The sequence below is a fragment of the Eptatretus burgeri genome, chromosome 4 (assembly GCF_056783735.1).
Source record: "Eptatretus burgeri isolate ZD-2024b chromosome 4, Ebu_testis_v1, whole genome shotgun sequence".
In the NCBI taxonomy this organism is placed as follows: Eukaryota; Metazoa; Chordata; class Myxini; order Myxiniformes; family Myxinidae; genus Eptatretus; species Eptatretus burgeri.
In genome coordinates, this window is record NC_140964.1 from 84,847,805 (window position 1) to 84,865,238 (window position 17,434).

The following is a 17,434-nucleotide window of genomic DNA, read 5'->3' on the forward strand; positions in this document are numbered from 1 at the left end:
GCTGTTCCTTATCAAATATTTCATTGGAGTGTTTGTTTGTGTGCTTAAGCCACTTGGTGAGTACCCTACAATCTCGCAGTATTACGCATGCAGTTCATGTCCTGATCAGGAGGTGCAGTTGCTACATGGTGGAGGTATGTCGACGCCACCGATGTGGTAGAAATGGGTAGATTTGGTGTGCATGGTTACATGTATGAATCAGACCAAACTCTCACTTTGGTCCATGATGGAGGTGATATGGCTGTCTTACAAAACATATTCCAGAATGCGGGGAGCGGACATGCTGTGGCTTCGGCACCACGCGGGACGGGCCATGCACTGCGGATGTGGGTAAAAATAAGTGTGCTGGTGGGAATCTGTGCAAGTGAAAGGATGAGTACACAAGTGCACAGATAGCATGGACTGCGAGGAGGTTGGAGGAATACGTAATGGGAAGAGGAGGGAGAGTGGCTATTCAGGGCTGACTCGTTTTGAAATTAAAACTACTTCCCCAGAGTGTAGCATGTACGAATTGGAGTGAAAATTTGTTTGTTTTTTTTGTTGTTTTTTTAATACAAAATCAAGGTTCTTGGAAGAATGCATGTATTCTTAAATGAGGAAGTGCTGAAAAAAAATCAGAAGCATGCAGAATAGAGGTTTACATTGAGAAGTCTTAAACCTGTATGATAAAGCAGCAAACCACATAGTTTTACTTTCTTGCCTTGTGGATTATATAGAACAATGGGGAGGTTCCATCCATCTTTTGGGACCATACTCTGTGCAGATCACTGGTGCTGCCTCGGCAGTCTTCTGGGCTATTGGGCACAATCCTGGACAGGTCGCCACTCCGACGCAGTATACACAAATGGTTTGATCATCCCAACATGCTGGTACTCATTTTTGTTGGTTACTCAACTTATTTGGTACTCAACCTCAGAAGGATGACGGGCTGAGTCAATCCCACCTGGTATTAATTGAACTCGGGATCCTTGGATCCCAAGCCCACTACTCCAGCCATTAAGTCAACACCAGGCATGATTTGCTTTGTGGAGAGCCAGCCTCGTTATGCATCTTGACCGTCTCGACTTGGGTTGTCCAGGTTTTCACTTTCCTTGCATTTCCCTGCATACTCCTTTTCCAAACTGTCACCTGCTACTTTGTTATGTGTCCAAATTGGTGAACCATATATTAATGTAGATAATGTTGACTAGCGTTTGTTGTACGGTATTCCATCTTTCTCACACTTTTGTAAGTCTGGTATTCTTAGAATGTTATTGCCAGCAACGCATCTGAAATGCTTTAAAATGTTTCCTATCTTCATTCAACTCCATGTTTCACAAGCCCTGGCCAAATTCCTGCCCTGCCAATACTCAGCAACAGCAAATAGCTCAGCATAATCCTTGTTTTTAAAGCTTTGGTAACACTGATGCTGGAAAATAAGGTACAATGTTTTGCAAGCAGAACTTGCAATTGGATACACATTTGTCCCAAGTAACTATTTTTGTCATAATGCCCCAATTAGTTTTAAACGTATGCAGTCTTTTTTTTTTGTCATGACTGGCATTACCACCTGTGTAAGAGTGCCGAGGTAGTTAACCTGGGGAAACTCACTTTTCTATTTATGCATGTCTGTTTCTACCTTATCGTTGTATTAATCAGCCTTGTCTTGTCATCAATATTGACAAAGCCCCATCATTTCACATACATATTAACAGACTCGGTGAGGGGCTGCATTCCTGTTGGACTCTTTCCATTCCCAATCACTCTTTCAGTTCAGTCACTTGTGGATCTTTTGAAGGAAAGAGTTAAAAGCCTGATGTTGGCTTCGTGGTTCATGTAGTTGGTTTGGGATCTTAGGGGGGGGGGGAGGGCAATTTACATAAGTCTTTGTAATGAACCCAATTAAATGAGTACCTCTTTTCCAGGAAACTGTTGCACTTTAAGTATAAAGATACTTGCAATTTTATTGTTTTTCCCTTGAAATCCCACTTGCTCTTTTGGCTATTCTCTTCTCAAATGTCTTCAGTCTATTTATTAGATAATGGAAAATCTTGAGTGTGGAATGAACACTTGTTCTGATTATATATTTTATATCACTTTCAGTGATGGTGTATAAATATTGACCTTTTCCAGCTTTGTGACCATATTTGGCACTTGAGGTTGATCAAATTCTTATTAGCATGCAACTGAATTGGCTCTCGATGCAGGAATATTGTCCACACTCGGCGATTTGTTTGGCTTCAGGTTCTGGACTCCTTGGCTGACTTCTGGTAAGATAACATCAGGTTTCCTCTTCAGGTGTGACCTCACTTGCATCATCCGTGCCTTCTTGTGGGACATACAAACCCTCACAATGATGTTCCCATCTCTCCAAGATATCTGCACCTTCTGTTGGAATCTGGCCATTCTCATCTTTAATCACACTGAAGTTTGCAGTGAATTCTCTGTCTTCTCTACAATTTTGGAATATCTTTAAGACTGGCTGAGTCAACCCACCTCGTGTTCTTCCAACTTCACGACCCTAAGATCTTGGTTAACACCAGGCTCTTGTTTTTACAAGTGATCGTTATGTTTTCAAATTACATTTTTAGTTCGCCTGTTCGAGGAACAGAGAGCTACAGCGATACCCCTGGCGTCAGCGTCAGCGTGAGCGTGAAAATGTTAGTTTTTGGTGCAAGTTATTTCCTTTCTCATGCTTTTATCTACCACTATTTTTTTACTGATTACAATATACAAATACATATATTGCTTTAAAATTATCTGGATCAGACTTCACTGCAATGCTTTATAAAAAAGATTATTAGACGAGTTTTTTTTAAAAACGATAAATGTACAAACAGGCGAGCATTGGGTGGCTTTGACACCAACTCTCTGGTTGTTATACCTATGATAATCCTTTTTGCTTTTGCTACATTTCTTCAGGCCTAACTGCTTATAATGGCACTCGAAAGTTATTTACTTCTCGTGTGGCTCCTCAATACAATTTGGATCAAGATTAATGGGTATGTTGTCCTTAATTGCCAAGTACCCAGCTAGTGCAGGGTTAAGAAAACCAGAGAGTTGGTGTCAAAGCCACCCAACGCTCGCCTGTTTATACATTTATCGGACTAGTGTAATATATATTTTTTTTTTATAAAGCATTGCAGTGAAGTCTGATCCAAATAATTTTAAAGCAATATATGTATTTGTATATTGTAATCAGTAAAAAATAGTGGTAGATATAAACATTAGAAAGGAAATAACTTGCACCAAAAACTTTAACATTTTCACGCTCACACCGGGGATATCACAATAGCTCTCTGTTCTTCGAACAGGCCAGCTAAAAATGATTTGGACAAAAACTTTTTTTGTTATTCACATTGATGGGCCCAGACAAAGTGAGCGTGAATTACATTTATCATTGCTTGGTGACTAGATGTGAGAAGGTGCACTATAATTGGCTCCTGGCAAGTGACAATACATTCTTGTTCTACCTCTTTCCCTTAAGAATCCCCCCCCCCCAAAATGGAGCTACAACCAGCATTAAAGTGGGCCTGGGGGCCACTGCCGTGGTAATGGATAAATAATAAAGTAATTTTGTATGCAGCCTTTGGCTGCTGGTTGCATCATTGCTGGGAGGACAGCACTGTTGATGCAGTGCTCCTTGTAGGTTATGGCTGGACTTTGGCCAGGGTGCCAGAAATTTGGCCAGACAAACATGAGGCAGACAAGCATCCAGTTCTGCACATTGCTGTCATGTCAGCTGAAGGAATAACTGGCAACTTCAATTCCCTGATGAAGGACCCTGAGATCTGTAATGTCGACCAAATAATGCTGCAAGATGAGATGCCCAGTTTAACATCCATCCAACAGATGGCGCACACCGATTCCTTGCCTGCAAGACACCAGGATGACAGTTTATAGCTGGGCCTCGATTTGAATGCAGCAATCCAAATCGGAGGCAAGTGTGCATACCTTAAGGGCTCCAGGTGAATTGATTCCAGTTTGAATATCTGAGCCGGATACAAGAATTTTTAAGTGTTTCTTCACCAATGAATAATATGGCCAAAATGACATGCAGCACGATATCTCAAAACTATGGACGGATTCGGAAAAACACATTTTCTTCTATCTTAAGACATGATGAAAAAACAAAGGGCAGGCGGTCGAGTGCATACCTCCGCCGCGCAATGCCTGATCCACGAGAACATATCGGTCCTCATACATTTTTGAGATATTGTGCTGTATATTGTTTTTGGCCCGATCTCTCAATGGTGGAGAATCGCTTTAAAAATTAAATAATTATCGTGTTTGGATCTTTACCGAAATTGAATCAATTTTTCCTTGTCCACCAAGTTTCGGCCGAATCCGTCCAACTTTTTTGAGATATCGTGCTACGTATCATTTTTGGCACAATCACTCAACTCCTCGTAGCCGGATCCGGATGTGGATTTTCACCAAAATTTAATCAGTTCATCCTTGTCACACACCGAACCTGCCCACAAACTTTCATCCGAATCGGTCTACAACTTTCTGAGATATCCTGTAAGCAAACAGAGAGGGGGGTGAAAGCATAACCACCTTCACTTTTGCTGGTGGAGGTCATCATGGTTTCTACCCGTTTTCATGCAGTCTACATCTCTTAAAAAGTCTGACCTCCTTGAGCTGTTTTCATTTGTGGTACAATCTGAAGCGATAGTCCAGAGTCCTTGATGGAGCTGCAGTTGTCAACATGGTGAAACCCGCTGGTGCCGATGCCTTCGATTGTATGCAGTGAAGTTCATCGTACTGTCCATCCAGGGCCGAATCGAATGGACACGGTGTGGAATTATCTCCAACAGCCTGAAATCACAGACGAGGAAGCATGGAAAATAAACCAGAATAAGAGTGTAAGGGTTCAATTGCTGACCAACAAAACTGGCAGCAGTTTCTTCAAGTCAATGACTTTGCCTTTCTTGCAAGGCATGCTGCACAGATTGCAACAGACAGGCTGATAGTGATCTGTGTAGCCACCGACGAGATACAAGCCAGCTTTCTCCTTCCAGCCATGATATGTACTCTCAATTGGCCAGCGCATGTGCACAAGATCCTCTCCGCTTTGAGCAGCCCATCAAGTGAATCAAGGTACGGAACTTGGTGATGGAGTGAAAAACCGACGGGCTGTTCACCGTAAGATTGCCAATCTGGAATGTGCATGTGATCTCAGGGGTAGGCTTGTGATTGTCGCCAGCAAGGAAGCGGTTGGCCAATAGTATGTGCTATCATTCCTTCTCACACCCATCCCCCTGTTCTTCTGCACCACTGATGATGCAATGGTTAAAATAATAATAATAATAATAATAATAATAATAATAATAATGAAAAACAGCTACATGTAAGCTCGTATGCTGCCTCAAAGGATACATTACATCTAACGCCCCATCATGAGTTGATGTATGTGTGATTGACCGTCATTTCTCTCCGCACGCATTCCCATCCAACTCACCAAGAATGGACAGAGGCCTTGCTCGCAGCATCCTTATTCAGGCTACAACCCTCACTCAAGGTTGCATTGACATCCTATTTGACAAATATGATGCACTGTCAATAAAAGGTGTGGTGAGAACAAGCTCAGGCACTGCTCGGGGACATCATCATAGGCCCTGAGCATGCCAAGCCAAGCCAAGGCAAACCAAACCTCCTGGCTGCCCTGAAATCGACCTCTGGACGAAGGAAGCATATGGCTCCATAATTGGTGGACGTGACCTCTTCATTGGACATAATGATGGGTGTGTGCATATATCGAACCTCGATGGACTTGCCAGAGGAGAAGTCAATTCGTTGATGACGAACATCATGAGGCACATGTGCATACAGTTCTGCACATTGCTCCCATGTCAGCTGAAGGAATAACTGGCAACATTGTGGGGACAGCATCCGATGCTGACATTTGTGTAATCCTTCACCACTGGCAAAAATTCTCGGCTAAAATGCGGATGGATTCTGACACTGGAAAGAATTGAAGAAACGTCTTGATATTTCAGCCACAGCACATCAATTATGACCAGAGATTTATGCTGCACTTCCTCATTTGCACGCACACACCAGATGCGACTACATTTTGGCGTTTACAATGATGGGGATAGTACGTCCAGCAGCAAATGTTGAGAGAAGTGAACACTTCAAAGAAGCCCTCTTTAGTTTGTCCTGTGATGGATGCAAGATATACATTCAGCAGATTATCGAAGCGTTCACTTGTTCCATGTACGGATCTCACTGCCACATGTACGATATCGAGCATTCGAAAAAGCTTGTATTGTCCTTTTGGTGAGGTGAATGAAAGGTATGGAAGCTAGTAGCCTGCCCCATTGCAGAGCTGAGGTCCTGTCATCTTCAACAAGCAACATTTGTACCCAGATTGTGGTGCAGTGCTAACCAGGCCATAATGCAACAAAGTCTGGATAAGGGTTGGGAGTTGAAGGACAAGCACAAAATCATCTGGTTTGAGGGTCTACAGATCCTGGAGAAACTTCAAATAGGTTGAACCTCATCACATTCTTAACTTCGATATTCTGAAAGGGTCTCACAAGAGGATGCCATACACCATGAATTACATTTGTGCACAAACTGTAAAGAGGGGTGATTTTTTTTTTAAATATATACAATATATATATATTTGTATGTATATATATATATATATTATATAATGTATGTATATATATATATATTTTTAACTATTTTTGAAAGTTGTTTGTTTTTTTTTCAATTTTGAAAAACTTAAATTAAATAAATGTATGGTTTTACTGGCTTTAAATCTTCTCCAGCATGTGATCTTTCCAACAGCCCAATTTGGTGATCATCAGATTAGGGGTAGATGGGTATTTTTATTTATTTATTTTTATTTTTGGATATTCAGGCGTTCAGTGTCACCTCGTGTTGGGGGCATGGTTGAACACCTACCAAGTGATATTCAAAGTATTTCCTTAATCATTGACGAAAACCAGAAAAAGAACAGGGCCTTGAACGCTGCCTTGAGGAAGGAGCGTGGACATGAAGAGGGGATGAGAGAACTCTTAAGGGTCACACATTGGCTGTGACGGGAGAGGAAATCTGCGAGCCATGAGTGGAGATAATTTGGTGAGCAGGACAGGGTGCCAGACTGTAGCAAAAGCACATGATGTATCTAGGGATATGGCTCTGATTTCATGTCTGGCATTGCAGACCTCCATCCATTGTTGGGAGAGCAGAAGCAGCATATCCAGGTACTGTCCTGGTCTGAATCAAAATTGATGCTCGGAAATCAAGCCATTGAAGAAGACGAAGGATTTAATGTCTGAAGCGATGATGGATTCCATAACCTTGCTGATTATTGGGCAAAGGCTGATTTTGTCTGGAGTTGCAGGGATCTGTTTTTGCACCTCTTTTATGCAGAACGGTAATGTTTGCTGATTTTCCAAGCAGAAAATTTTCCATGCCCGAGTCGACGGCGCTGAGGTGCTTCTCTAATCACAGCCAGAGAGACATCTACTTTGACAAACATGTGGTCAGATGATCCCATTGGAGTGGAGGAAAAACAGCAGATGTTTTCAGGGGAATTGGTCAAAATCAGATCCAGAAGGGATGGAGTACCATTGGTTGACATCTGGGTCGGGAAGTTGACAGATTGAGTCAGTCTTTGCTGAAGTGCCATGACAGGTGAGAGAGGTACCCACACCTAGCCAACTGGCATGATGACAGTCAAAGTCACCACATTTGATGAAGAGAGAGATGAAGAGAGATCGCAGATGACCTTGAGCAAATGAGTGACTAGAATCAGACAAATTGCGAGCAAGAGCAGCAGAGCAGGATTTTAGGACATGTGGGCTGATGTCATCTTGGACCGGTTGCTGCAGCAGTCGAGGTTTGACAGCAAGCTCTCCACCTTATCAGGAGAAAAGGACACAGAGTCCAGGAACAGCTGGGTGTTACTGGTTAAGGTGGGTACAGAAAGCGACGGGTTTGGAGCACAAGATTTAGAAGCAAACAAGGAGTTTAGGCATTCAGCCTTTTCATGTTTAGTGTCAGCTGTGTGGCCATTTAAGGTAAGGGAGGGGATGGGGGGGGGACTTACACCAGAAAGACAACTAGACATCACCAGGATTTGATTGAGGGAAACAGGTTTGAGAGTTCAGATTTGAGATTAAAAGTGTTTTCTGGCTCTCAGGGTAGACACACACTTGTTGCGAACTTTGTGGAAGGAACTGAGATTATATTCAGTTGGGTTTGCCTTCCATGAGGTGAAGGCAAGTTGTTTCAGGACAACTGCCTCGCCACAAGCTTCAGTGTAGCATGGGTGGGAGGAAAGGTCGTCCAACTGAAGACGAGAGGGGATAAATCTGCATGAGAGAACATTTTTCTTTGAAAGAATTCCAAGGAAGAATTGCTGTTGGAGAAAGTAGAGATAGCAGACTAGTCTCGAAGTTTGATGGCTGCTTGAAGTCCTTGCCAGTCGGCCTTCGTGAAATGCCCGAGTCGACGGCGCTGAGGTGCTTCTCTAATCACAGCCAGAGAGACATCTACTTTGACAAACATGTGGTCAGATGATCCCATTGGAGTGGAGGAAAAACAGCAGATGTTTTCAGGGGAATTGGTCAAAATCAGATCCAGAAGGGATGGAGTACCATTGGTTGACATCTGGGTCGGGAAGTTGACAGATTGAGTCAGTCTTTGCTGAAGTGCCATGACAGGTGAGAGAGGTACCCACACCTAGCCAACTGGCATGATGACAGTCAAAGTCACCACATTTGATGAAGAGAGAGTTGGCATGAGAGGATAGAAGTTCGTCCATGTTTTTGGAGCGTGAGATGTAAATGGAGTCCTCACTGTTTGGTAGATGGTGCAACACACATATAAACATGAGTTTGGAGTGGAGGGAAGCAAGAGGTATTCCTGGGGGTGTGGGGGAGAGAGAGCAGTGCATGGAGAGTGAGGAATAAATTTTTTAATAGATAGCAACTCCACCACCGGGACGAGGCTCAGTTCTGTCATACCAGAGGAGGGAGTATCCAGGAAGAGATACTAGGAAGTCAGAAACGTCTTGAAGGAGGAAAGTTTTCTTTTGAGCAGATTATGTCTGATTTGTCTGTGGCAACCTGTATGGAAAGATCAGTCAGATTTGAGTGAAGGTCTCAGATGTTTGAGCTCCACACTGTTAAAGAAGAGTGAGGGGAGGCTTTGGGTGCAGGGGAGGGGGAGGGTAGGACGAGGGAGGAAGTGGGGGGGGGGAGGTAAGGAAAGTTGTTGAAAGAGTGTGGGGGATTGTAGAAGAGCTTGGGGAGAGGGCCAGATGAGGAGGAAAGAAGCTCCATGGTTGTGGGTTGAGGTGCAATGGGGAATAATAAAAGAGGGGGCAGAGGGCAGTTGAAGATTGGAGGTGGTGGAGTGATGAGATGGAAGAGAGAGTGGGGGAAAGAAGCAGCTTTGTGGATGTGAGCGTTGGCAACTTTGAGGAGGGGAGAGTTGAAGGAGAAGGGTGAGAGGGGAGAGTGTGAAGGTTGCTTTGAGAGGGACGGGAGCCGATGAGAGCAGACACGGTCAAGGCGCAGGAGGGTGATGGGAGAGGGGAAGGATGAGACTTGGTAGAGTTTTGGTGAATAAGGGAGCAGGCAGGGGGAGGTACAAGATTTGAGGGGTTGGGAAGAGTGGGAGGTGTGCTGAGAGGAAGGAAGGAGCATGTTTGTGGTGATGAGTGTGCTGACTCTCGCTATCGAGTGCAGCCTGTGGCTGCTGGTTGCATCATTGGTTGGGACGCGGCTATGCCGCTGATGCGGTGTCCCCCTTACCAGTACACTGGTACTCATTTTGCCGACCTCGGAAGGATGAGAGGCTGAGTCAACCTCCTGGTGTATATTAATTCAGTGGCCAATGGGGCTTGAACACAAGACCCTAGGATCCCAAGCCGCCACCCTAGCCACTGAGCTAACACCAGGCTTAGTGTTCTGATTGAGAGAGTGAGATATGTTAGGTTAGAATGGAGCCCACAGATGTTAGAACACCACACAGTTTGGGACATCAAAGGAGGAGCTGAAACTGAAGCAGAAAACAGTGAAGAGGTGCTAAGAGTGGAGGTAGGATGAGGGGCAAGATGGGAGATGTAAGGAGAGGGGATAACAAGTGAGGGGTGAAAGGAGGTATATTTAAAGAGGTGGGGTGAATTGGCACTAAAGTTGGGGGGGAAAAAGGACGATTGATGGAACACGAACATTCATTGCGAATTGGGATTTAAAATTTTCAAGTCAGAGATGCGATTGAAGACTTTATGTGATGGCTGCAATAAAGGTGAATGGAGAAAAACGTCGTAACAGTGGGCTGTTTTAGACACAGGACGAAGGAAAGATCGAATTGAAAACACCATTTTAAAGAAGAAGAAGAAGAAGAGTGGTGAATTATGATGCATTACTGAGAACCACCCGTGTGAAAGAGGAAGTTGGAACATTTTAAGAGACCGTTGTTTTTATTTTTATTTTTTTGATGAAGATTACGTAGGATTCGGAAAAGGAAAGGTTGAATAAAACTCGTGTCGGTGTTGGTGAATTTGGATTGACAAATGCAGCAAATGGAAGCTGGGAGGATGACAAAAGGTACAAGAAGAAGAAGAACAGTAGAGAAACGTGGTTCTGGGAGGTCTTCGGTGAGAAGGTAAAAGAATAAAGAAATTATGATTTTTATTTTTCGGCAGGATTGGTAAGAGGAGGAGGAGGAGGAAGTCAGTGCAGGAAGTCACGTGGTTACGTGGGATACAATGCGAGGAGGGAAAAGTATTTATTTTTTGTTTTTATATTTTAAGACGTGGAATTGAGGGATAGAAGGAGGGTGGAGGGAAAAGTGGAGAAAATAAAAAACTGAGGGTAATAAGGAGAAAATACAACACACAAATGGGAATAAAGGCATTCCTCAAGGAAACCTTGTGGTTTCGTGCCTTATGAGAGCAATTCAGATGAAGATGGTGACAATGGAGGTGTTGGTGAAGATGAAAATGTCACTTGCATGTTCATCACAGATTGGTTGGTTTTGTTTTTTCTGTTCAATAGATATTTGTATTCATTGATAAATCAGTTGTGTGACTCCAGCAGAAGCATGGACAAGGCACGGACACTGCCCAGGCACACTTGGGCACTTCTACGAAAATGGCTGACAAATGCGTTGTCCCACCATCACAGGCTGACCAGGTGTCCTGTATATTACAGGATCACGTTTCATATTTTTTCCGGGACAATTTGTGTCTGTGGTCATGCTGTCATGAAGTATCCCACCTCAGTGGATGGAGGAGGGGTGGTAGTGGGTATTGTTGTGGAGGGGGGAGTGGTCACCCATGCACATATGCTGGTAGCTGGGTCGAGATGGTGTTACAATTTTGAGCGACGACTGTTTCTTCCACTTGATCATGGTGGATAAGAAGGTCCAACCATCTCTGTTTCATAACAGTGCTCTGTCTGATGTTCCGAGCACAAATGCAAACATTTTCTCAGCCCAATCCACACTCCGGTATTTTGGACAAACTTCTCCCAATTTCTGGCAAACTTCGGGTCTTTTGGCCATTTGTGTAGCGGGAAACCATCTTGGATTGTTACTCCAACCGCCAAGGACGGACACATTGGCTCAGCATATTTGTGGAAAATCGAAAATTGTTCATCGTTTGAGTTGAATCGTACAGCGGATATGGTGGTTGAGTGCTGGGTGCAATGTCAAGACGAAGGGTGAAGAAGAAGATTTTGACTAATGGCGGAATAAGTGATAACGATACTTATGCCATAGCATGCTTGGGTATGTTCTGTTAGCAAGCAGCTGCCATCGCTTTCCAAGCCATTCTGTATCAACTACTTTGGAAGCCGCTCGCCAAGCCATGCGGGGAGTGGAGCGAATGATTGAGATTTTCATTTTGTTATCGAAAATGGCCACCATAGTCTGATTCAAAACGATACTACGACCAATGATATGTTAAGAAACATACCCTTGTTAAATGTATATTCATCATATTGTTGCGGTTCTGTAAAACTGCATGCCTCCTGAGACAATGGCACACAACATACAGCAATCCCAAGGTAGTTATTTCAATAGTGTGTGTATAAGTTACTCCTTTCCGTATGTGTAGTGGGTAAATAGGAAAGATACGTCCCGTACAGCTTTGAGTTCAGTATCCAATCTTCAACACTTGCACTTCTTCCACTCCTTTGCCCCATTTTGTGTCTCTCACGAAGCATGCACGCATACAAACCAATAGGAACCAAGCGAGCAGCACAGTGAGTGCCGCGTATGCATTTGCGCGCCATTTTCCATTCAAAACTGCGTGCCAATTCTCAACTGCCATCTCACCTCAGACCTTCATTCTGCCCACCATACTGTACCATGCTCACCACGACCACTTCATACGACTACCTAAAATCCCCGCAACAACCCACGCTTGCATTTTAGTTACAAACGTGACCGTTATTTACGACATCGTTACAAAGAATTTCCACCTCTTTGCCACAACGCCGCATTACAATCACTTCACTACAGATGCCACAACGTACTCCTACTTCTCTACAACTGCCTCAACTGCCACATATTCATGGAACACTCACTGCAGCCTCGAGGAACACCGAGGAGGCAACGGTCGGATTATTTTGGGGCATAACTCGAAGCATGAACGTGCGCTGGAGCTCGTTGGAGGACCTACGGGTATCGCTGGGATTTCCCTAAAATCACACATTTGAATGGAGGCCAGAGATGTTCAGGGCCAGAGAACACCTCTAAAAACCATGGCCCCATGTTAAAGTTGGAGCTCCTACGCGGGGCCCTGTCGGCGAGTGACTGAACCATGTTTCGGTTTCAGGGCCTGGTGGGGCATGGCTATGACTGCTAAGGACCAATGAGGAAGCTTGATTTCACCAAGAGCCTCGTTTGATCCGACTTTTGGTGCCTCCTCTAACCCGAGGATCATAAAAAGAGCGAACACGGCTCATTTAGGGACAGAATCACCTTCAGACAGAATCCCCAGGGGGACAGAACGAGCCGGCAGCAGAAGATGCCAGAGCTTGCCAGACATTGGACCTCACGGGGGAAACAAATGGCGCAGGAGGACAAGTGTCGGCGCTGAGTGAGGGGCGCTGTGAGTCAGCATGATCAAGCATGGGATTACGAGCTACGGCTGCAAACCGGGGCTGTTCTTCTATCGACGCTCGGTTAGGCTGCATCCCGCAGCAACGCTTACACGGAGAGATCCTCACACTACTACGATTGGGTCTTTTCTCTTGCACATCTTTCTCTACCATCTATCTCTTGTCTCCTGTGGATGCAAAAGAGCAATCAACACGGGCAGGCTCCGGCCAACAGTTATTTTCAGAACGAACTCGAGGGTGAACCATAATGACCTGCACCTCATATTCTTCCTTTTACGCCAGACTGCACCTCACATTGCGTTTCACTAGCACCTCTCACTCACGCACATTAGACACCCTCAATTTCTCCCTCCTCCCCTTTCATGAGTGTTTTGGATCACGCAGGTCCACCGACCATGCCAGGTATTGAGAGGTCGCTCATCCTCAACTGCTTCTATCTCACTGGGCTATCTCTAATTTTCCTCGGGTTTGTGCATGTGATAGCACCTGTTGTAGCAAAAGTTAAGATTGTTTAAAAGAATATTCAGGATAACTTTACACTGTGTCTTCTTCTTGTTTTGTAAGTATTCTATGCCTTTGGCCGTACCCCATAAATTTCTTGCTTTCCCTGCTGAACATTTGCAGTAAACCCCATTACTGTGCCACATAACTTTCCTCGCTCTTGTTTTAATAAATGTGCCTGTAAGAAATTAACCCAGCTCGTTTTTGTCTTTTCCTCCATTGGTCTAGCATGGCCCGCACCCCAGTTTAGCTGGGATGTTATTCCCCCAAAATCTGTTAAATAACCAGTGCGTACTTGGCAGCTCCGCTCGGTTGCACCTGATATGGTAAGTAACTTGAGTAACGCAAGTACATACCGAGGGCACGATTCCCCGATAAGGAGGTCATGTGTTCTTAGGTAAACGGTTGTCAGACGGAGGACCCTGTCACGTCATCAAGTTGTTGCCGTACGACGGCCTGCGATTCCTGGTGAGTCCGGAGAAGAACCAGGAACAGCCCCACCCTTGCGGTTCCCTCATGACGCCGGGGCTACCACGATATTATGCAGGTCTGCGTCTGGAAAAATTAAGTTACATTATACATACTTCAGTCTCTTATACGTGCTGTTTGAATGTCAATTGCAGCATGGCATCGTTGATTAGACCCGTTTGGACCATTTAGAGCCTACAACGGCTCTTGATACGCAATACATACCTGTTAGAGTTTAGACCATTAGAACCCTCAACACCCTTTGGACCCCTTTGACCTTTTCGACTATTTACACCCTTTGGACAATTCACACTCCTTTACACATATGTTACCCTTTAGACCTGTAGACCTTTCGACCCATTAGACCCAACAAACACTTAATGTCCAAAAGTCTTCTTGCAATAGACAAACTATCATTGTGCTTTTTTCAGCAAGTAATGCGCAAACACTCCCCACCCTCTGCTGGTGTTACTGAAATGTGCATTTCATACTTTTATTGTTACTTCAACTTTTCATCCTAAATTCATCAAGATCTCCAAACATGAAAAACCTTTACCCAAAATACACTGCGGTGGGGTGTATAGATAAGCTTGGCAGGTACTCCTCCTTCTGATTCCCCATTTATTGGGTAGTCGCTAGAATACCGTTGTTGGGTGGTCGCAAGACTACTGTTATTCTCAGGTTTTCTGTCTGTCTGTTTGTATGTAATGGACAGCTCTGGAGGCCAGAGGAGTCAACCGATTTTGATAAAATTTGACTGGTAGGTTCATACCAGGATCTAGTTGTATGCTTTTGAGCACCGTTGCTATGGACGCCACCGTTGCCGAGCAACGGGACTTTGAAATTTTTGAAAAAAATCCGAAAAATATTTAAATATATTTTTTTTTCGAAAAATCAAAAATCTGCTTCCACACTTTTATGCGCACTGTAATCAACCTCTTTGTCAAAAAATTTCAGCCCGATCCGTCAAATACTGTATGACTCGAATGCAATTATGTAGCGACCACCCACGTCGCCTACCGGCTTGTTTATCTTTCTTTCCCTCTTCCTCGTACTCTGTAGTCGCTGCTGTGCGAACACAGTAAATTAGTTTAGCCGTCGTCACAAGAGGCTCGAATAAAACTGAAAACGACGGCCCACACAACATTTGTTTTGAGTACCACGGTAGCATGGTTTACAATTTACGGGGAGACTCGTTGTTTAGGCTTAAGCGCTGCCGAGCACTCCGTTCCGTTGGAATGCTTGCTTAAGCATTTTGAATTGATGCATGCTGCTTGCTAACGGAACACATCCTGGCCCAGTTGCTCAAAACTCGGATATATTATAATTTACCCCCGGTAATGGTTAACGAACCGACCGTCGATCGTCAAGTGAAGAAGCAGTCCCGTTTTACATGACGTAAAAGTTCGTATGACGTCATCAGCACAGGAAACTTTCAGACCACCCTGAACGGAAAACCTTTTGAACGTTATCCACCGGATATTGAAGTAACTTATCGACACCGCCCAAATTTTTATCGAGTTTTCCGGAACTCGCCGACTCCTCCATTGCCTGTCAACATGTTCATGTGCGTGGCGTATATAGAGCCACGAATTGCCATTTCCCGTTACCCTTTCCTTGGAGAACTTGCTCGAGTACGTACTTAAGCCGCTTGGCGAGCGCTCTTCAAGCTTATTGCTGATTGTTCTCGTCGTGGGCTTGGTTCGCCAAGCCAGGTTCAAATCCCACGTACCGTATGTATTTGTCTTTGTTAACTAGTCAGTGATTTGTCACCCAGTTAATCCATCGTCTGCCGTCTCTGTGATTCGTGTTGGGGTTCGTCCACGATCGTGTCGACTGACCCGTCCTTGTTATTCGTATTTATATGCATCGATGCCCTCGTCCTGTACGTAATTTATGTACAAGCTCCACGACGAGGCTGAAAATTGTTTAAAACGTGCTGGAAGACACGTGGGGTCGTTGACTGTAAATTTGGCTGTCAACTTTTACAGGGGCACTGCATCGGTGGCACAGCCGTGTGTTCCCAGCAATGGTGCAAACCAGCAGCCAGGTGCCACACACGAAGGGAATGATTAATCTCTCATATAAATGTCTCTTTCCCAGTTCCCATTGCCAGCGTCATGGTGTCTATTCTAATATGGAACAGGCAAAGCCCAGAAGGGAACGTAGAATTCTTCTGACATTCGATTCTGCATTCTCCGGTTACTTCGGCCTGGATTCGGGATCAGCGATCAAATAATGTAAATCACGATTTGAAATTATTTTTTGATGATGCGGGAGATATCTTTATTAAAATCAGTGGAGGAAATATACACCATGTCTGATATTTGGGTCTTTCATGTCTTCGACGATGCCTTTATCTCCCGGCATGCATCATTCCCCATGCCAAAAACATCGGAAGCAAAAAATACCAGAAGCAAAAAAAAAAAAAAACCGGAAGCAAAAGCGTCAGAGCCAACAACACGGATTCCAAATTGCCAGGGTATTGTGTTGTTGTTGTTGTTGTTGTTTCCTATTCTCATGTTCACGCGTTGAGTATGAAGCTCACTACGTTTGCTAATAATGTTGAGATAATGTTTATTTTTTTTATGTGAGATCCTGTTCTAGGCGGTGTAGTTGTTGTTGTTGTGAAGGTAATGTTGAGGTAATATATTTTTTTTTTCTGATGAGATCCCGTTCTCGGCGGTGTCATTGTCGTTGTGAAGGTAATGTTGAGGTAATATTAATTTTTTTTCGATGAGAATCTGTTCTAGGCGGTGTAGTTGTTGTGAAGGTAATGTTGAGGTAATATTAATTTTTTCAGATGAGATCCTGTTCTCGGCGGTGTAGTTGTTGTGAACGTAATGTTGAGGTAATATTAATTTTTTTTAGATGAGATCCTGTTCCAGGCGGTGTAGTTGTTGTGAAGGTAATGTTGAGGTAATATTAATTTTTTTTAGATGAGATCCTGTTCCAGGCGGTGTAGTTGTTGTGAAGGTAATGTTGAGGTAATATTAATTTTTTTTTAGATGAGATCCTGTTCCAGGCGGTGTAGTTGTTGTGAAGGTAATGTTGAGGTAATATTAATTTTTTCAGATGAGATCCTGTTCTCGGCGGTGTAGTTGTTGTTGTGAAGGTAATGTTTAGGCAATATTAATTTTTTTTAGATGAGATCCTGTTCCAAGCGGTGTAGTTGTTGTGAAGGTAATGTTGAGGTAATATTAATTTTTTCAGATGAGATCCTGTTCTTGGCGGTGTAGTTGTTGTTGTGAAGGTAATGTTGAGGTAATATTAATTTTTTTTAGATGAGATCCTGTTCCAGGCGGTGTAGTTGTTGTGAAGGTAATGTTGAGGTAATATTAATTTTTTTTAGATGAGATCCTGTTCCAGGCGGTGTAGTTGTTGTGAAG

The 17,434-nt window shown here is 43.9% G+C and overlaps 1 protein-coding gene across 3 annotated transcripts in view; it reads left to right on the forward strand.

Annotated features, from left to right (window-relative positions):
• Window positions 1-4,978: 4,978 nt before the first annotated feature.
• The window catches only part of NIT1 (nitrilase 1), a 35,509-nt gene continuing 23,053 nt past the window's right edge, over window positions 4,979-17,434 (forward strand). The window contains exon 1 of one of the 3 annotated variants that reach the window (XM_085879125.1): window positions 4,979-5,082. Coding sequence is in view for 1 of the 3 variants with exons in the window: in XM_085879123.1 (XP_085735249.1) it covers window positions 15,605-15,679 (75 nt within the window). In the remaining 2 variants the exon portion in view is untranslated. Of the gene's footprint in view, window positions 5,083-15,523; window positions 15,779-17,434 lie in introns of those variants that run through there. The other 2 variants (XM_085879123.1, XM_085879124.1) reach the window with 2 other exon arrangements.